General features: G+C 34.3%; 1 protein-coding gene across 1 annotated transcript in view; it reads left to right on the top strand.

Moving 5' to 3' along the window:
- EYS (eyes shut homolog) overlaps positions 1–22,913 on the top strand; it is a 1,986,267-nt gene that overhangs the window by 1,034,628 nt on the left and 928,726 nt on the right. The window contains 2 exon segments of the mRNA NM_001374351.1: positions 8,952–9,076; positions 17,684–17,799. Coding sequence (NP_001361280.1) covers positions 8,952–9,076; positions 17,684–17,799 — 241 coding nt within the window.

Raw genomic sequence — 22,913 nt, 5'->3', positions numbered from 1 at the left:
TATGTTTTCAGTGAAAGCTAAAATTGTTCCTGTCAACAGAATTCTTTTTAATTTAAACTCAGAGGAGATACAGGGCTGCACTTACTGGTAGACTCAAAATATTATATGTCTTAGATTGTGTTTTGAGGATTTTCAAGTGTATATAAATGACCCTGAAAAGTGCATAGTACATAGCTATAAAAGGTAACTACCATTAACATTATAATATTTGTTTATAATATTTGCTGTCTTGACTAGATCAATTTAATATAAATTTGCAAACTTTCTTAATAATTGAGAATTTTGCCTTGAGAAGAGATTTCTGATCACAGTGGAGTAATGTAGAAATGGTGATAGATTGAGGTAAGTTTCATTGTCCAGGTTGGTTCTGGCCATTTGCTTGTTATCTTTTAAAAATAATCCCCTTAATAAAAATCTAATTTCTTTTATATTGAATGTTCTTAAAAGTGGAATATAAAAGAAAAAATTATCTTAACCAAAGTTCTCAGTATAGTTTGAATTTATTAAATTCCCTTCTTCATTTTTTCTTAGATGTTTTTTAACATATGAGATAGGTTGGGGCTCCTCACATGGCATGTGGAGCAGTTGTTTTTAACGCTTTTCATCTCATCCCAGCTGTGTTGGACAGTTCCCAAGTATATTGACTATACCACACTTCAATATTTTGTACTTTTGTGCCTTAGGGCTCTTTTTTTTTTGGAAGCTAGGGTATCTTACTGAGTATACACACAAGATAGCCACTTATAAATCATCCCAGAAGTTTGCCCCTATTAGCCTACGAGCTACCCATGGCTAGTAGGGAATAAGAATCAGTGAATAATTGCTTTGTTCATCAGTCATTCCGAGGTAGTTTCTGATTTGTCTTCTTTACAGATTTTTCAATTAGTCCTCATTTTGTACATAATTATGTATTGCATATAACAATTTACCCTCAAAATTCTGTTGCTTAAACAACAAGCATTTAGGCCAGGTGCGGTGGCTCACACCTGTAATCCCAACACTTTGGGAGGCCAAGGCAGGCGGATCACGAGTTGAAGAGATTGAGATCATCCTGGCCAACATGGGTAAACCCTGTGTTTACTAAAAATACAAAAATTAGCTGGGCTTGGTGGCGCACACCTGTAGTCCTAGCTACTTGGGAGGCTGAGGCAGGAGAATTGCTTGAACTCGGGAGGCGGAGGTTGCAGTGAGTCGAGATCACACCACTGCTCTCCAGCCTGGGCGTCAGAGCAAGACTCTATCTCAAAACAAACAAACAAACAAACAAACAAACACAAGCATTTATTATCTGGCCATTTCTGTGAGTCAAGAATTTAGGAGCAGCTTATCTGGGTGGTGCTGGCTTATTATTTTTCAGGAGGTTGCACACAAGATGCCAGCTGGATTACAATCATATAAAGACCCACATGGGGTTGAAAGATCCCCTTCTATATTTACTTATTGGCTCTATTGGTCAAGGCTCCAGTTCTTTTCCACATGGGCCTCTTTATAGTGATACATGGGTGTCTTTATGATAGAGCGTCTAGCTTGCCTGCACAAGAGATCCAAGCAGATTATGAGGAAGCCAACTTTCCAATGATGGGGGTTGGGAGGGGGCTTAGACTTCATTTTTTTTTGTGCTGAGAAAAGTATGAAAGAATGTGAAAACTACTGCAGTCAGACTGAGTCCCAGTTACTCAATGTGACAAACTACTAAATAATGCATTCTTATTTGACTTTTCTTTTTCCCTGTTTTGTTCTTTCCACTCCTTCATTTCTGCTTACTTGGATCACCTTCTAAATAAACAACCTGCACCCAGCTCTGTCTTAATTTCTGCATATGGATCATTTCAAATTAATGAAGTTTAAATACTGTCAATATCAATATATAAAGCAATATTTTACTAACAACTAATATGAAATAATATCATCTATAAAAAGGAACTACTTTGAGTTTCATTCATTCATAATTACTGAGACAGGTGTAGTTAATGTCCTTTTTGCCTAAATCTTTGTGTATGTCTACATACAATTTCAACAGTTATTTAGACAATATTCTAGTTTTTAAAGTGGTTTCAGGAAACTTTGGTTTATGTTACAATAATTGGTAAGAATAACTCCTCTTAATCTGTATGCATAATTGATAGTGATAATAGAATTACTTGGGATAAAAGTAAAAATGTTAAATTAAAATGACCTTCAAGATACATAATATAAACAACACTAAAGTTACTTATTTTATAATTCAATTTGGATTATGCTTTATGCAGTTTGACTATAATAAAATTAAATTACACATTTGAAAATACATATAATAATTAGATTACAATCTATCACAATCTCTGCAACAAAGCAATGAAATGAGTTTAAAATACCTGTATTTTTAAAAATTTAGAGCATATAATGTGATCAATTGAACAGTAATCAAAATACTGAAGTGAGAAGCAGTACAATATTGAACTCATAATCAAGACCATTCTGGTCAGATCATTGGCTTTGCCTATTCACTGTATATCCCCTACTTATCAACCTGATGCTCCTATTGTGTTTCCCAGAAACATAGTAGTTTACAATATCATCTATAAAATTAACATTTTTTAAAAAAAATAAGTCAAATTTGTAAGTCCATGGCCATTCATCTGAAGGATGAATATAAATAGAAATATGTGAATTCCTATGACCTAGATGACAATTTCTGATCCAGTTAGATATTCTGGTGTATCATCCAGGACAGAGAAGAGGTCAGGACACAGGGATAAGTGAAGTGTAAAATGGTTTGGTTTGGTTTGGTTTATGGTTATTCCTCAGAACTATAGTTTCTTATGTAAAAACAAGGCAAAAATTCTAAACCGTCAAAATTTTTGGCTGCAGTACAGGTAAATAAACAAAATTAAGCAGAAGTAATATCTGAGGTGTGTAGACTTCTAACTGGAGGCTTCCTATTCATGATTAAGTATGATCAGTTACTGATAGGGTACTATTCAGAGAGATATATACTTACAGTTTTTGCATATTTTAAGAAAATAAGTTATGTGTAGTTGTGGTCACTAATTATTAAAAAAGAAGATAAATCACAGAAAAGAACGATGGTGATTCTGAAATTTTATGAAGTCATTTACATATCTGATACTTTTCAGCTATTCTAACTGGAGAATTCTTGGCTTCAGTGAAGTTTATAAATAAACACTCAGCTTCTGCGCATTTAGAGTTAATGTTTTAAAGTTGATTCTTTGCAGATATAAAAAGTCATGTTATAACATTGTTCCTTCCTTGACAATTATTAAACTACATCCTATCAATTATATTATCAAAGCCCAGCAAATGGGCTATTAGAAATTATAAATGTAATATAAATAGAATATAAATTTAATTATTTTTAAATGTAGATATTTCAAAGGCAAATAAGAATTTAGTGAGTGTATGTAACTTGAATTAAGTCCCATTTAAATTAAAAACTTCAGTTGTATGATACCAGACACATTTGTTTAATAAACAAATAAAGCCAGAATTGCTTTGTTATGTGCCTCATAGTTTATCTTAATAAATGAACCAAGTGCTGTTTTTGGAGTGGTAAAATCTATAAAACTCCAATGGACAAAACCAACAGGAGACATGGGCTCTGCATTATCGTTAAGGAACAGAAACAAATGAAGAAAATAATGGAAAATAAATACTACGATGTTGGGCTTAATAAATGTGAGATAAAAGCAGCTGTATCAAAGGAAAAGTATCAGCAACAATAGTGAGGGCCTAAAGGAGGATTTTCAGGAAGGTCTTGGGTAATAAGTGGTGACTAGCAGAATGGTTATGGGAAGGTATCCAGGCTAGGTGGTTATCCAAACAGCTGCAAACCGTACAAAATAATTTCATTATCTGCAACAACAGGTTGTAAGACAGTACTTTCCAATTTGAAGAATCATTTGAGAGTGGCTCCTGTCACCTGTTAATAGCAGTTAAACTACATCTTTTGTATCAATAAGCTAAATGGAGGCATGATGTTGGGTCCCTCTAATGTTAAGTTCTGAGTTATCATTTTTAACAATTGCTTTCATTGTTATATTTTTAGTTGCTATGCTGCAAAATCAACTTGTGTTTTATGCCTCTCCTCCTAGTATTGCAGAGCAATTCTTATGTTAAAAGCCCAGTGTGACAGTGTCATTATGTACTAGTGTTTAACAGTTTTTAGTAAATGCTTTTGTATAAACAAGTTGGGTAAGTAATTTCAATCCATCAGACATTCTATTAAAATGCTTATAAAGTGAATAAATATGTATGGGATAAAACTGCTTATAATACCAATATAAGTAGCACAATTTCCCCATGTTATAAATTTTAACAGATCATTGTGTAAATATTTTTGTGAAACATAGGGTTATAAATTGTTATGCACTTCTATTTTATAAGCGTTTTCAAAATCTTTCCTCCATTCAAGCTAAGAATGTAAACATCACATAACCTTGAAGGAATGAAGAGTAAAAGTTTAACATTAAAAGTTTAAAATCGAAATCATAGACCCTTTGCAAATAACAAGAAGATGACTGCATTAACACACCCTGAAATTAGCAAGTGGAGTTCATTCCAGGAAATCAAACCTTAGCATTCATAAAACATTCAGTATAATTCACTATATTAACACGTGATCAAGAAAAATACACATGACTGTATCAATCGTTATCATATCATATATCATTTAATCAATATGATTATATATCAACAGATAAGTAAAACCATATAATGATCTTAATGGATGCACAAAAATCACTTGACAAAACTTAATTTCCACTCATAAAAACTGTCAAAAAAACTAAGAATAGGCCAGGTGCGGTGGCTCACACCTGTAATCCCAGCACTTTGGGACACCAAGGCAGGCAGATCACGAGGTCAGGAGATCAAGACCGTCCTGAACAACATGGTGAAATCCCATCTCTACTAAAAATACAAAATAAAATACCTGGGTGTGGTGGTGTGCGCCCCTAGTCCCAGCTACTCGGGAAGCTGAGGCAGGGGAATCGCTTGAACCCGGGTGGCAGAGTTTGCAGTGAGCCGAGATCGTGCCACTGGACTCCAGCCTGGTAACAGAGAGAGACTCCATCTCAAAAACAAAAACAAAAATAAAAAACAAAAACATCTAAGAATAAAAGGTAACCTCCTTAACCTAATAAAGGCTACATTTTAAAAACCTATAGCTAACATCATTCTTAATGATGAAAACTAAACCGTTTCTCCTTCAGATTTGATACAGGCAAGCATTTCCTCTCACAACACTGCTATTTAATATCCTACTAGAAGTCCTACTGAGTGCAATAAGACAAGGCAAAGAAATAAAAGGTATGCAGATTGAACAGGAAGAAACAGAACCGTCTTTACCTACAGATGCAATCATTATCTTTGTAGAAGATAATTTTCTCTATAGAAAACCCTCTACTATTTTTGAAAAAAGCTCTAGGACATGATAAGCTAGCGTAACAAGGTTTGCAGGATATAAGATCATCATGCTGAAGTCAATTGCTTTCCAGTAATGAACACTGGAATATTGGAAAGAAGAAACACAAAACAAATATACCACTTAGAACAGTAAACAAAAATGAAGCATTTAGGTATAAATCTAATAAAATGTTTATGATATCTCTATGTAGAAAACTATAAAACATCAGTGAAAGAAATCAAAGAAGATATGTGTAACTGAATATTTCTTAACATAAATTGAAAAACTCAATATTGTTAAGATATTGTTTCTTATAACTTGATTTATAGATTCAAAGCCATTTCACTCAAAATTCCAGAAAAGATTTTAAAAATATATATGAAGAAATTATTTCAAATTATTTATATAGGCACTTCTCCTTTAAAGAGCTGTGCATGACTCCTCATCTGTTAAGCGTGGGATGTGCAAAGCAACTTCCCTCTAAAGGGTAATGCTGATATAATGTGATGAGAGCCTTTTCTATGATGTCTTTCTCCCGGAAACCTGTAACACCAGTGTAACCATGGGAATAATATTAAACAAACCTAAATTGAGCTATAGTTTACAAAATACTTGACCAATGCTCTTCAAAACAGTTGAAGTCATCAAAAACAAGGAAGTGTGAGAAAATATTACAGTCTAAAGGAGCCTAAGGAGATATGCAACTAAATGGAATGTGGTATTCTGAATAGGATTCTTGAACAGAAACAAAAGGCATTAGATAAAAGCTAAGGAAACTGCAATAATACATAGACTTTAGTTAGTAATAATGTAGTAATATTGTGTCACTAGTTGTGACAAACATACCATGTGAATGTAAGATGTTAACAATAAAGGAAACTGGATACTTAGTCTATGAGAACATTCTGTGCTACCCTTGCAACTTTTCTGTTATCCTTAAAATTATCACAAAATACAAATTATATTAAAATTTTTTTAAACTATCCCCTTTAAAAAATCTTTATTAGGTAAGTAGTTTTTTTTCCTTTGCAATGAAAATTAAAATAAATGTTAATATTGTTCATAGGTAAGAACATAGACAAATGGACATTTTAGAAAACTCTGCCAAGAATACAAATTGATAATGTGACTGGGCAACATAGCATGACCCATTTTGTATAATGGAGACAGAGAAAATGTCCATTTTATATAATGAACACACACAAAAAAATTAGGCAGGTGTGATGGTGCACACCACCTGTAGTCCTATGTGGGAGGCTGAGGTGTGAGGATTACTTTGAGTTTTATATTACAGTGAGCTATAATCGGGCCACTGCATTGCACTCCAGCCTGGGTAACAGAGAAAGAACCTGTCTCAAAAATAAATAAATTAAATATATTGATAATGCATTTTTGAAGAACAATTTATGATATTCAAGGAAAGACAATGAACACTTCGATTATTGACAAAATGAGCCCTGAGTTTATTTTGCATATAAGTTTATTTTGCATATAAACGTAAACCACTAGTGATGAATTCTTCTCAAAAAAAAAAAAAACACTGCTATGGGTTTCTTTTTGCTACAAAGATGGGGAGGTTCACTGTGGCAGTGGGAATTCAATACTGAAGATTTCATCTTGACAGTGCAAAATCGGACCATCCATAAATCCACACAAAGTTAAAGCAACTCTTTCTTTCTTTTTTTGTGTGTTTGTTTTTGTTTTTGAGACGGAATCTCGCACTGTCGCCCAGGCTGGAGTGCAGTGGCGCGATCTCCACTCACTGCAAGCTCCGCCTCCCAGGTTCACGCCATTCTCCTGCCTCAGCCTCCTGAGTAGCTGGGACTGCAGGCGCCTGCCACCATGCCCGTCTAATTTTTTGTATTTTTTAGTATAGATGGGGTTTCACCATGTTAGTCAGAATGGTCTCGATCTCCTGACCTCATGATCCACCCTCCTCGGCCTCCCAAAATGCTGGGATTACAGGCGTGAGCCACCGCGCCCGGCCCTAAAGCAAGTCTTATTGTTTGTTGGTCTAGAAAGTCTTCAGCTAGGTAAGGATCTAGCACAGTGGAGTTACTGACATTCTGGATGGTCTAAAATTCATAGTTACCTAGCTTCAGCTGGGTAGACCCAGTTGCAGTGAAAAACAGAACTTAATTTTTATATCACCTAAGCAACTGTGTATCCAAGTAAAACAGTGGCTAAATTTGGCTAGCTGATTAGTACAGACCAATAAATTCTACTTTTGCAAATTTGCTAGTCTTGTGACTTTGGTAAAGTTATATATTGTGAATAAGTTTTCAGTAAATATTAGCTGTGGTAAAACTTATGATCCAATACTGTATAATGATCTAATCTCTATTTATTTAATTTATCCTTTTTCATCAGCATCACCCCAGACTGTGCTCTCCCACATTATATTTCAGCCATTCAGAACTACTTGCAATTTCTGGATTAACTCACACTCTTTTCTTATTCTTGCCCTTGTGTATACTCTGCCATGATAAAAATACATTTCTCTATATGCTGATTATAGCATTTATTATATAATTGTGTCAGCTACTTGTCTATTTTCCCAACTGGGCTCAGTGCTTCTTGAAGGCAGATGCAGAGTTTTACTTTTGTTTGTATTCTTAGCATTCATAAATAAAATACCTGCAGGTTGTAGGCACTCGACAAATCTGTATCTATAGCTATGGACATTGCACTTTAATCAATATTGTGGATCCTCCATCAGTTCTTGAAGCATAGTTTAACTTCTGACATCTAAATGGTTTATATTAAAGCATCCCTACAAAATAAGAGGAAGTACAATCATCTCTGACCTATTGACTCTTTCCATATCTATTCTTCCAATTACGGAGCATACTTTTCATGACATGCCCCCAATTTCTCCATTTTAAGAGTCTCCTTGAGAACTCTGTTTTATTTCTTTTCAAACAGTTCACTTGTATTTAAGCAGATACATGCAATAATATAATCTCTGTATTAGTTTCCTAGGAATGACATAACAAATTACCACAAACTTGTTAGCTTAAGATAACAGAAATTTATTTGTTCATAGCTGTGGAGACCAGAAGTCCAACTAAAGTGTCAGCAAGGCCATGTTCCCTCTGAAAACTCTAGGAGAAAATCTTATCTTTCCTCTTCCAGCTTCTAGAGGCTCTGGGTGTTCCTTGACTTAGGGCTGCATAATGTCAATCTTTACGTGCATGTTCACGTGGCCTTCTCCCCTATGGGTCTCTGTCTTCTGTGCTTGTAAGAACACTTATCACTGGATTTAGAGCCCACTGAGTTAATCCAGAATGACCTCATCTCAAGATACTTAATTAAATCTGCAAAGATCCGATTTCCAAATAAATTCACATTCACAGATATTTAGTGTTAAGTATTAGACGTACTGTTTTGGGGCCACAATTCAACTCATTGTCATCCCAAGGAAGGCTCCCAGCTACATGTTGTTGGAGCTCTGAAAATACGTTTGAATGATGGAATCCCAAGATGAAAAGTGATAGTGCTCATGTGTATAATATATACAAATATCTTTTTCATTTTTTTTCCTTAGATGTCTTCCTGGATTTTCTGGTCAATTTTGTGAAATTAATATAAATGAATGCTCTTCATCACCATGTCTACATGGTGCAGACTGTGAAGATCATATCAATGGATATGTTTGCAAATGCCAGCCAGGTAATTATTTAGAAAATAATAAGCATACTGCATATATAATAATATATATGTTTATGTAAATGTATATGTACATGTATGTATAATACAATTTTGACAATCCACTCCACTAATACTGTTGTTGACTATTAATCAAGTTTTAAGCAATGATAATTCTTCAAAAACATGAAATGAATGTTGTATGATACTAGAAAGCAAGCGCTTAGGCTATCATCAGGAAATCTTAATGTTTAGAGTATAATACCTTATTGATGGATTTCCTAAACATATGTAAACCTCATACTTCTGATCTTTGTATCAATTATGCCTGGCACACAGCAAGTACTTTATCAATGTTAGCTCTTATTAGTATTGACATTATTATTTCTTCCAACAATTGTCAGCACAGAGATGGACAAGCTGAATAAACTTGTTTTCTTCAAGGAATAATTGCTGCTATTGTCTAAATATTTGTGTCTCCCTGAAATTAATGTGTTGAACCCTAATCAACAATACGGTAGTATTAAGAGGTGGGACTTTGGAAGATGATTAGGTCATGAGAGTAATGCCCTTGTGAATGGGATTAGTGCTTTTATAAAGTAGACCCTAGAGAGCTAGCTGGCCCCTTCCACAATGTGAGGACACAGCCAGAAGGCAACATCTAAGAACCAAGAAGCAGGCTCTCCACAGACACAGGATCTGTCATCAACTTGTTCTTGTACCCTGCAGCTTCCAGAACTGTGAGAAATAAATTTCTGTTTTCTGTAAGCTACCCAGTTTATGGTATTTTTGTTGTAGCAGTCTTGAATGGATTAAGAAAACTGCTCATTAAAAATTGATCTTTTTGGCCATCTCTACCTTTGATCATATTCCTTTAGGTCTATATTGATATAAGTGATTGTTGTTCATGCATTTTTTTCTTCTTTTTTCTTTAGTTCTCTAACTTCAGATTTGTTGCTCTTTTCCTACATCTTCTGCCACTCATCTTATTTTCAACATTCAGTTAACCCAAAAGGGATGTTCAATGCCTAAATTTCCTTGAGCAGCAGTAATTTCTCAGGAATATATGTAGGGGATATTTCTGGTCACTTAAAAAAAGTTATTGAGCCAGTCATGATAGTAGCGTGCCTATAGTTCCAACTATTTGGGAGGCTGAGGTGAGAGGATTACTTGAGCCCAGGAGATGGAGGCTGAGATGTGCTTTGAGTATATCTGTGGATAGCCACTGAACTCCAGCTTGGGAAACATAGCAGGACTTGATATCTTAGAAAAAAAAAATCCTTATTTACCTACCTCACAGAAGACTTCAGAAAGCCTATGGAAACTCTAGGGTTCTGGGCTTCTGGTTATTGGGTCCACTATGGAAATAATAGCCATGAGAGTATTAGGACTAATATGATTTATATGAAGTCATACAAACTAGTGAATACCTATCAACTGAGTGTCACCCACATACTATTTAGAAGTTAAACATCACTCATAGACCTACTCTGTTTTTTGAACATTCATTACTAGTACTAGGTTTTATTTGGTCACATAGAACATCTGGAGAACTTTGTACTTCCCTTTTGAAATAGCCACCTGTACATAAAACTGGAACTCTTGTAGGTAAAATAAGTAGAATAAAATTACAGTTTTCTTATATAAGAAATGAATACCATTTCAAACATTTTGCCTCTTACAAGCAAAAAATATCTTTATTGTGCCCACAAACACTTAATACTCTATGGTAGCTAGCATAAACAATAAATTCTACAGAAACAGTTAAGTAAAATACCCATATAAATTTTGTTTATCATAACAATAGGTATCTTGTAACTACTAGATTCATTTTCTGTTTCATGTTAATAAATATCTTACAGGTGCTAGATTAGTTTTGTTGCTTTAAGTTGATTCCACTACTCTGGATTCATTTGCAAGCATGAGGACATTTTTAAGCTGTTGAATCATTCAGGCTGCTTTTCAGATCCCTGTTGGGAAGCAGAAGACCTCAAAATGATACCCATCTGTATTGCTAGGCGTTATTCAAAATCTGCTGATACCTTTGACTTAAGAGTTACTTACACTCTTCACAATTTAGTTATGGGAGTGAAAACTAAGTGACAAATGAAAAAGTCAAATTTTTGGAAAATGCTATTGACACGTCCCCAACACTCCTGTCTCTGCTCCAGCCATAGCTCTTTATCATGCCAATCCATCCTCCCTTTAAAGTTATTTAAGGAATAATCTTGCTCCTGCAGATTACTCTTCACCCCTTTCTCATTTTCTTCATGGGCATAGTTTGCCATGGTTTCAGGGCGTTTTTATTCCCACAGTAAAATTAACTCTCTTGTGTACAATTTTATAGCTTTGGTAAATGCATAAAGTTGTGTAACCACCCTCACAGTAAGGCAATTAACCACCATCCTCCAAACTTTTCTTTTGCTGTCCCTTTGTAATTAACTCTTTACCCCCAAAAGGAACTGATTTTGATAGAATACTAATTTTTCTCTATAATTTTTATTGAAAATTCTACCTTTTTTGAGCACTTCTTGCTCCTGTATATTAATTTTATATTTCGAAGATCAAATGTGTGAGTTCTTGGGCATGTATGTGCTTAGGAAATAATAATGATATCAGTATTACTGCATAGACACCATGTTATTTTAGATGTATTAACTAATTAAGTTTTCATAACGTCGAGAAAAGGGCATCTCATTTTACCTATCTAATTTTTCTAATAAGGAAACAGAGTCCCAGAACCACTGGGTAATGTCCCACAACATGTTAGTGGCAAAGCTAAGATTCATACCTAAGAAGTCTGCACTGACACTTGTGCATTCATCATCTCTCATATTCCCCCAAAATGTTATCTTGGTGAAGAGAAACTCCCCATAAAGTTTCAGTCATGCAAGATGAATACATTCTAGAGATCTGTACAATATCATGCCTATAGTTAATACTAGTGTATTACACAGTTAAACGTGTTAAATGGTGAGAGCTCATGTTAAATGTGCTTACTACAGTAAAAGATTGAATTGACCAATCATTAAAAAACAAAGGCCTTCCCCAATAAAATCAATCAGTGTGGTTCAGCTTAGTCTAGATGTTAGCAATTCTAAACACTGTGAGAATTCTCAGGAAGTCTCCTACCCAAATCTGTTTTTCTCTTTAAAAGGTTCCATTAGAAAAATATAAAACTTTTCACTCTTCTGAGTAGTTTACAGCAATTTGTTTTCTCCTAAATGCCATAGAAAAACACAAAGGCTGATTCATTTCATTTACACATGTCCACCTCTCTGTCATTCATTTTTAAAAAGCCTTAAATAATTTTGATAATTCTTTCCTAGGTGTTGATCTCAGTCATGACATTATCCTTATCTTATACAGCTCCATGTAGAAAACTACACTGAGTGTTCTTCTGTCTTTAAATTGGTTAAACACTATAAATCAATGCCATTTTCTTCAGTTGTGGAAATCTTTCTTACATTCATATTATGTTGCTAATTATCAAAATACTCTTGTCTTTATCTAACAACAACTCCATGGTTGTCACCCTGGGTAACTCCTCCTCTATGCTAAAAGGTTTTATCTCTTTTCTTCCTTCCCTCTTCATTTTAGTACAAACAGAGCTGCATGAATCCTGCAACAATCTGAACAGAACACAGTTTGAAAAACTAAATACTGGTTTCCCCAGCAGACATTCTGCAAAACACACTGAAATTTAAACCGGATATAAGTGGGTTAGAAGACATTGTAAATGTTGTTTATTTTTGTATCACCAAATCCTAGTAGAGAGTTTATATCATAATTGGTCCTTGGGGAGTGTTCAGCACATATTGAAAAAGTACAATTCATTTATGATGGCCAACGTTGTCCAGTCATGACAGGGCCATGGTAAGTATAAATCCCTCCACCATCTCTAGGCAGAAAAATTATATAAATATGCCACTTCCTCCAAGCCAACAAGGTATAATACTTGACAAGTGGAGGGCAGGTTAGATTTCAGACCTCACTCATCCTCTTTGCATGAATTCTTTGTGCAAGAAACAACCTGAACATCATTTAGGACAGTCCTAATCACAGAGTTCATCCTGTACCTATATAGGGAATTAAATGGGTTTTTGAGCTCATTTCCAATGGAGTATCAATATAGGTATTCAGATGTTTTTTATAGAAATAGAACCACACTTAGTATGTTTTTAGCCAAAAATAGTACCATGTATAGTGTTATCTAACAATGTAGAACACCCAGTAAGTGATATCAGAGCTATCCCATGAAGAGCAAATTGAAAGTGATAGGGAACAGTTTGTGTACCACAAATTCACTCAGAGTTGTTCTCAATCCCTGGGACAGTCACTGTGCCCAGATACTTTTTATACCCAGCAGGGGTGCAATGGTGTTTATATTGCTGGTGATGCAAACTTCAAATGCATAGTTTGCTCTTAAAGTAGTATTGTTCATTTTGTAGCAGAGATGCTGCACTAACCTTGGGGCAAGAAAACAGAGAAACAAACATAGATAATATCTGCCACCAGTAGCCACAATTATTGTCAGTGATGAGGCAGCTGCATTTAGAACAAAAGAGATACAGAATAATCTTTTTTTAAATCAAGATCCATGAAAAGTAAAGAAATCCTTATTATGAGATAAAAGAGTGTATACTATTGTATTTTCATGAAGATGTACATGTAAATGTTTTTTACATATTCTAGAGTTAGACTAAGAAGAGAAAATAATTTTATGTTATCCAGTTACTAAATAATATATTAACTGGTTAGACAAAATTATTTTAGGTTTAGGTTTATTTTTATTTTATATTCATAACATCAGATAGAAATCACTATGGGTGGAGAGGGAAAATGAAATGAAAATAAGATATATAAATCTTAGAAGTAGTGACATTTATTTTCATTCATAAACTCAAAGTATTATAACTGTAATGTTATAGAATGGTAATATTAAAACTGGTCAATATTTCTAGCTGAATATATCAATGTATTTAAAGATTTGGTTTAGTCTTCAACTTAAGATCACTCTAGTTTTAGGCTGGGTGGGTTGGCTCCCTTGAGCCCAGGAGTTTAAGGTTGCAGTGAACTGTGATCATGCCACTACACTCCAGCCTGGGTGACAAAGCAAGTTTGTCTCTAAAAAAAAATTAGTAAAAATTTACTCTAATTTTATTGCAATGTGTCACCTAAAGTTGTCTTTATTTTGCACCACAATTATTTTCAATCATTTATTCCTTATGCGCTTACTTATTTTATATTATGTGTCAGACATTAGGTTAATACTATTAGTTTAACACCATAATAATTTGATTACTTTTCCTAGATTGCTAATGACAATTTTTGGTTTTTGTTTTCAGTTACCAAACTATTTTCTGAATATTTGGTTACCTTATTAAGAATGAACATAAAACCTACATAAGATTCAAAAGAAAATATATTTTGTTTCTGAACATTAAAAAATATCCAATAAATATTTACTTGCCTGATTTATATTTTCTTATTCTGGTCTCATTTCTTACCATTACCTTGTCCCACACCAGAATAAGTGCCTATTCATCTTACGTGTTTCTTCATACTAATGGGTATGATTGAGGCTCAGTATCCACTCCCATGTAGTATGGTTTCTTGTACTGCAGAGGCAAGAGTATTGACAACTACAGTTTCCAGACTCCCTCAAAACTGGAGTTGCAAGTATAATTGAGTTCCGCCAATAAGAAACATACCTAAAATCTGAAGGCTCTGATGGAGACCATTTCTGGGTGTCTTAGCAGATTCTTCTGGTAAAAAAAAGTCATGGAGCTATGTGGATCTTTGCAGCAGACCTCACTGTAGAGTCACTATTTCAGTGCGTAGGTGCATTGAAATGGCAGCTGCCTGGTAATCAACCTTCCTTGGATTAGCACAATGGGCTCTTAAACTCAAAAATCCTAAGAGTGCTTTTATATTTCTCATCTTCCTGATCCTGACTGAGGGGACGTCTCCCAGAAAGTCATACCTGTGGTTCTTGGTGTTACTCCTACAGCTTTCCTTCCTTCTGATAATTTTGTAAGCATCTAATTCCATTATTCAGGTGCATTTTGCTTAAATAACTAGAGTGATTTCTGTTTCTTGTAATGAATCTTGACTAACTTATTTTCTATCCTTGTTTGTTGTCTTTGACCAACACAGCCTTAATGTTTTTCTCAGTTTGACTAGGCTTTAGACAGACCTCTTCCTGACTATAGGGCCTGATCTCCCTTTTCATAGAGCATTTACTTTAGAAAACTTGTAGTTGTAAATTATTTCTCTGTCTCTTTGAGATGTAAATCTTCTCCCAGGCTGTTTCCCAAGGACCTGGGAGTCATTCCTTCAAAAATGTAATCCTGTACTCCGGGGGCTGAGGTGAGAGGATTGCTTGAACCCAGGAGGTTGAGGCTGCAGTGACGTGTGATCACACCCCTGCACTCCAGCCTGGGCACCAGTGTGAGACCCTGTCTCAAAAACAAAACAAAAAATGAAACAACAAAAACAACAACAATGAAAGACAAAACAAAACAAAATGTAACCCTGGAACGAGACAAATAGTGCCCCTATTTCCCAGTCTCTTTGGGAGAGTAGAAGAAGTCTAACTTCAGTAAGAGACAGTTAGCAAGTACAGGTGGCCTATTGAAATTGACCAAATTCCCACCCACCCAAACATCCCCCTGGTACTTTTCCGTTAGCTCACCTGGCCTTTAAAAATGTTCGTCCTCCCATTTCTTTTAGTGGGGTTGAGTACAAGCTCTCTACTCTATTGTAAAAATCTGTCTCCTATTGCAGTACTCTTCAATGAAGTCTTCTTTGTCTGTATAACTGGCCCAGTGCAATTTTTCTTTTATACTTCCCATCTTATGGTTTAAAGCTTTATCATGTTCTTCACAGTATGAGAAGCAAAGGAAAACTATGTCATTTTAATTGCTTAAAATATATTTTGAAATATTAGATCAGAAGAGGATACAATATATAAAAAATATAAAATACACTGTAATAAATGTGTATAACTACCATGTGTTCTGAGAAATAGAATATTAGCAATAATTCTCGCCACCTCTATATCCCTCCAGGAACATCCCAGTCCCTGAAGTAACTATTCTGAATTTTATATCAGCATTCCTTTAGTATTTGTTAGAGTTTTATTATATATGTATGCATCTCTAAGCAATGTTATAAGTTTCATATGCATTCGAATTTTATAAGAGCAGTTATCAGGGTGTATTTTTATGCAGTATGTTTTTATGCTCAATAATATGTGAGACTCAACTATGTTTGTGAGACTCAACAAAGTCATACTGGCTTTTCATAAACCCTGTGAAGATGTTTTTTTCCATATCACCTTTTATAGCCTCCTTAGTAGAGATCCCTGCAGAATCAGCTCAGCACATGAAAGAGCATTGCAAAGTGGAAAGAGTCTTGGATGAAGATTTATAAACTTAGTCTCTTGGAAGCTATTTCTAAGTTTGATGTGGACATTGCCATGTCTTTTAGACTCAGGCCCTATTTGTTTCTTATAATGAAGTGTTTCAATAAATCATTTCTAAGTACCTCAAAATATGTATTTAATTGTTTTGTTACAATTTATCAGGGAAGAACAATCAGAATATCTTCCTAAGTATAAACAATAATTAAATTTTACATTTCCCAACAGCCAGGGTTCAGATTAAATGCTATTGGACAATACATAGAAAAATAAAGAAAAGTTAAAATGTTGTAATTAGAGTAAGCATAGTCAGTGAGCAGTGACAGCTGCCTGTAAAGACCCATTGTCCCTATGTAGAAGGGTATACTTAGGTTAACATTGATGTTGTGGCTAGCATGTTAGGCATATTAAGATTCATTAGAAGTAATTATCTGATAGGAAAGAATCAATGGTTTCAAAAAATGTTCCTAATATCTATCCAGTAAATCATAGCTGAGATATTAGCTTATGGAGTACTTAGCAATGTTGGTTGATAGGTTGATGATGGAAATAATAAAATGTTTGACTAGCAAAAGCCAAACAAAATACATACAATCAAACTGTGTTTTGGTCTGGAAAATTTTAGATTGTCATGTTTAATGAGAATTCTTACAGCCAATGGCCAAATGTACATAGACACAATACTTAAATTCTATAGAACCACAGTATAACAAATACTAAGTGTAAAATACTAACTGTAATACTACAAGTATTACAAAAAACATTGTATATCTAGATATCTATAGTAGGTGCTTTCCTCTGAATTTAAGGTTCATATTAAGGGAAGTATTAAGTGTCTTTATTCTATTGCTTTCCATGTATTTATTCCAAAGTAAAATAAGTAAAGACATTTGAATATGTAATGTTGAATGGCACCACGGATAAGAGTTGAGACATATCATACATGTACTCACTTTCATTTATACTTAACTATGTGATTTTAGAGCAAATTATTTATTTTCTCTGAGTTTAATTTTCTCATGAGCTAAATAGAGATAGAATAAGAGCTACCTGATAAATTGATCATGAAGATACGCTGAGGTAATTTGTATAAAACATCTAGCATAATTATTTCAAATAGTAAAAGCCAGTAAATATAAGCTATTAGCATAACTGTTTTTATTATCGTTAAAAATTGCATATCTGCTTTGTAATTTGTTGAACAGGATGGTCTGGACACCACTGTGAGAAGGAGCTTGAGTGCATTCCCAACTCATGTGTTCATGAACTCTGCATGGAGAATGAACCTGGCTCCACATGTTTATGCACACCTGGATTTATGGTAAAGATTACTGGTGGTCGTGGTTGTAATAATTTTTTATTCTCTTTGATACACAGTAAATAGTAGAAAATTATATGGTGAAAAATAAGATCGGAGTAGTTAATCTTCAGTGCATCTCTCCTTCTCTGTCTGTGCACGCTACACTTTTCTCAGCATTCCTCTTTCCCTTCTTGTCCATGCATCACTTGCACCCTCAGTCCTTTCTTTCAGAAGAAAAACATTCTGATAAATTGATCCACACCAAGGTGCAAGTGACTTAATGTATTGGCCTTTAATGTCTTAATGCATTTGGAAGGAGGATGCCAGTGGAGGAATTACTTAATACTGTCAGGGTCTTGGCGGAACTTTTATTTTGCCCAAGGACGTAGTACTACTTCCAGGGTTGGGCTCAGCATATTGTATGTCCGAGGAGGACGAATCTGCTTCCTCAGCAAGTTTGAGCTGGCCTGAACTCCATTAGCCCTAGAAATGACTTTCCTTGGTAAAAATGTCTCTATTAAAAAATAGCATTTGACCACAGTCTTTTATTAAAACTGACCGCAGCCCATGAACATAGTGAAAAAACAGCGATTGGTAAGAATGTGTTATCAGAAATTTTAAATGTATATTTATAAATATCATTATTAGACCAGCCTTCACTGAGATTAAGGCTAAATAATTAGAGACGGGGTATAGTCAGGTGACTAGAGTCAGTGCAAGAATAAAGAATCATACTTCAAGCATCTGGCCAGTGTGGATAAAAGATGAACAAGTGTGAAGGGAAGTGTAAATGGAGCTAGAAACTCCTTCTCAGAAGTGAAAGATCAGAAAGGAAAAACCAGAACCAAGAGTCTCTAGACGAGGTTAAGGAATTACATAGAAAAAAATAATCAATAACTGTCACGGAACACAAGATTTTGAAAAATCAATTGTAGAAGGACCTGGGCTTAAGTCCAATGCTGTTTCCTCTTAAAGGATATTCCCAGGGCTCATCTGTTTTGGAGGGATATGAATGAGCTCAAACAGATATCTTCCTTTCTCTGAGAATTCTCTAATTTTGGATTTGCGCTAGGAAAAAGATTTTCTCTTACTGCTCTAAAAGTGATAGATCTTTGGAGAAAAATATCAGATGCTCTGATACTTAAATTGGAAGTTAGTTGGTACCAAGAAGTTATTTTTCTGACACCTCAGATTATACCAATAATGTCTTCCTCAAAGAGTCAGTATAAAGAGCAAAATACTGAGATGTGTCTTTTCTTTAACTGTATCTTCTGCCAGTGCAGCCTTAGATATGTAGAAATCTAAATAACTTAGAAAATCAATGCTTATTTTATATATGATGTTTTCATAAAAACAAATAATTTACTACCAAATATCTATAAAATTTCCTGAAATAGTTAATCTCCTGGTATATGTTCTTTCACATGTGAAATATGAATCTATTAATATTTGAGCTCTTTCTTTAATAAAAAAATCAAATCTGAAGGATAAATACATTAGTACATGTTAGAAATAGAAACATCCCAGAAAATATAGTTTTATAAGACCACATGTCTACTAAATAGGAGAAAATGTTATAGACATAATGCTTACATTTTAGTAAGGCATTTACTAAATTAATTTCAAATGGATATTTTGCAACCATTCTCTAAGTACTTGAAAGCTGAAACTAAATTTAAAAACTTGTCATAGCAAGAGATAATGTTTGTGTGAATTGCTACAATGAGATAAGGGAGATTCAGCTTTTGCTAATGCATTAGTTATACTTTAAAATGAGTAGCTAAAGATAGGGGAAATTCAGTTTATTGAAAAAGAATTTTAACATTGAAATGTTATTCATGCCAATGCTATAGCAGTATGTATTTACTCTAAATTAGATATTCCTAAGAAATATACTTTTGAAAATCACATGCAAATTATTAATTGGAATAGAAAAGAAAATAATCTGCTGAATTATCAGAAAATCAAATATTCAAAATATTTGATAAAATATTTGTAGCAAGTTAAATTTGTAAATATTGAAATAAAATATTGAAATGGATACAGGTATGGAAAATGCATAAAAACATTAGAAAATCACTTTTTAGGTTTATTTTTCCCTCCCCCACTAATCTTCAGTGCAAATGGGATATTAAAAGAATAAAAATCACTATCATGGGAATATGTGAAACTTCATGGGTACTTCATTCACAGGAAGATATCAAACTTGAGAGAGTCTTAAGAATAAAGCAGTTATAAGAATTAGAAAAAAGGTAAATTGATTTGCATTAGTACTAAAAATAAAGTGTGTACAGAGTGTAGGGGAACATGAAAACAGTGTCCATAACGGAGAGTTGACAATGTACGGGGGGTAAGTCATGGCATTCTAGCACTAGAATAGATGGGAAGAGACTAAACATCGCATCAGTTATCACATTCTGTTGGAATGTTTGCTCATTTCTCTGTCAACTCTGAAACACTGTAAACTCCTGAAGGACAAAGATAACGTTGAACGTTACAGTATTCCTAAGAGCACAGAGCACAGTATAGGCGGTCACTAATTTACAATTATTCGACTTTATGATTTTATGAGAGTGACATACATTCAGTAGAAATGGTATTTTGAACATCCCTACAACCATTCTGTTTTTACTTTTAGCACGGCATTCAATAAGTTACATGATCTATTCAATGCTGTAGTATAAAATAGGTGTGGGGTTGAATGATTTTGCCCAAGCTGTCGGCTAATGTAAGTGGACTGAGCAAATTTAAGGTAGGCTAGGCCAAACTATGATGTTCAGTAGATTAGGTGTATTAAATGCATTTTCCACTTACAACATTTTCAGCTTTTGATGGGTTTATTGTAATGTAACCCCATCATAAGTCGAGGAGCATCTGTACATGTGTTTTCATTTTGGTCATCATTGTTAAGGTTGTTTTATTAGTGCTCAATAGCATATTAGTCACAGCTGTTTTAAATTCCCAGTCTGATAATTACGGACTCCCTGCCATACCTGAGTCTGACTTCAATGCTTACTCTGTCTCTGCTATTTTTTTGGCTTTTAGTGTGTCTTTTAATTTTATATTTAAAGACATGATGCATTGAGTAACAAGAACTCAGATAAATAGGCCTGTAGCATAACATTTTATGTTTATCTGGCTAGGAGTCAGGCTGTGTTTGCTATGCTATAGCCATAGGTGTCAGAGGTTAAAATTTCCTCTTATATTTTTATTTTCATCTTGCCTGTTGTATTTTGGTTTCCTTAGAAAATTCTTCTTAAAGAAGTGTGAGGTGTGGAGTTCTTTCAGTTGTAATCTCCAGTTGTTATAAAAGATCCCTGTTGATATGGCAGTAAGGTGTGGGGAGAGGGTAGGCCTTTAACAGTCCTATGATTAGGTCTCAGTCTTGGTGATTCTGTGCCTCTGGGCTGTGACCTTCAAATGTGCTTCTCTGTACCCCATTCCCTTAGGTGAGACAGAAAAGCTACAGAAGGCTGGAGTTGGGTATTTCCCTTCCCACAGGTCAATTAAGCTCTGGTAAAATAGTTTCACTTGAGGACAAGCCTTGTTAAGAGGAGCAGGATGCTCTGGGAGTCTTCAAAATGGCTATTCTCTCCTCTCCATGCTGGAAGCATGACGGGATTTTTCTCCAAACCTCACTGTGAGAACTCTGTAGTATTTTTGAACGTAAAGTTCATTACAGTGTGGGATATTCCCTAAGAGTGGGCTCCCCTGTAGTTTCTAACTAACTCTCAAGCTCGTACACACTGAGCCTCCAGCATTTCATCAATTACAGTTTGTTTTTCTACCCTGGTTTTGGCTCCAGCAGAGGTTTCTGCTTCTGAATTTCTGCTCTGGTAAGCTATGATTATTTGTACCTGCCTGACTGTCTCTCCAATGTTTGCGGGCAGAAGTTTTCCTTTAATGGGAAATGATCTCAATTTTCTTAAAAATCTAAGAAGAGTTGATTTTTGGTTTGTTCAGCTTTTCTCTTATTGTGTAGATGGGAATGATGACTTCCAAATTCTCTATACGCCAGACCAAAACCCAGAATTTTGTGATTGTTTTAGAATGAAAGGACCTATGAATATATTTATTAAGAAAACATGAATGGATTTTCTTTCATTCATGTAATTCAATGTGTCTTTTAAAAAAAGGATTTTATTGTTCTAATTAGGCTTCTCAGGTATCTCAACTTGAATGGTTGTCCTATTTTTCAGAGTCACTAGAAGCCTTTATGGGATTGTTCAAAAGTCACTAATTTGGCAATCAGATTCTCCATTAACATGTAAAAAATTAAAAATTAAAAATTGTCTTGCATGTGTACTCTGATTACACCAGCTGATACAGTAGCACATGCAATCTGTGTAAAGAACATTCAAATAATTCAAATAATTGAAATATGTTTGTATTGAATTTTTAATTGAACATGAAACAACAAAGCATAATTCAAAGCAATAAGGCTTTTACCTAACAATTTGTAGCAATTCTTTTCACATTAAATCCTTTTATGTTCACCTGAACTTCCCTCTAACATCTTTCTTCTCAGAGATCTTCAGAAAAATGGCACTTTTTTTCCAGATTCCTTTTATTTAAGCTACTTTAAAAGTTTCACTACTTAGGTCATCATAAAAAAATGTTAATTCAGCTACATATTTACAGGATTAGATAGGATTAATATTACTACAATTATTCATGTTTAATGATGAAGAGTGATGTGGGAGGTAAATAGTCACTGCTGGATAGGGAGATGGGAAGCTGTTTTTTTCTTTATTTCTAAGAATTAATTTTTTGAAGATAACATTAAAAGTCTGAACTCTCAGGTTTTTCTTAATGTTTAGAGCTATGACAATCTCTGACAAGCTGATAATTAGTGAAGATTATTCGTTTAAGCAGATCTAATTACAAAAGTGATTCCAAACAAGATTAAAGTACTTACATCATTTTGAAATTCAACTATTCTGTAAAAGAATTTAAATGACAGAATACAATTTCTGAATGTCCTATACTTGCTTAAGAATTCAAGAAAAATGATCATTCTGTTTTTCATTTGATCAGAACTGCTCATTTCTTCCTCAGTAAATGAAATTCTGCCAAACAAGATTGATCTCCATGCATTAACCGATGAGTGTCTATTGGTCAGGCTTATTGTGTTT

This window comes from Pongo abelii, chromosome 5 (genome assembly GCF_028885655.2).
Source record: "Pongo abelii isolate AG06213 chromosome 5, NHGRI_mPonAbe1-v2.0_pri, whole genome shotgun sequence".
Lineage (NCBI taxonomy): Eukaryota > Metazoa > Chordata > Mammalia > Primates > Hominidae > Pongo > Pongo abelii.
Note: the sequence above shows the minus strand (reverse complement) of the source record. Positions and strands in the feature narration are given on the sequence as shown.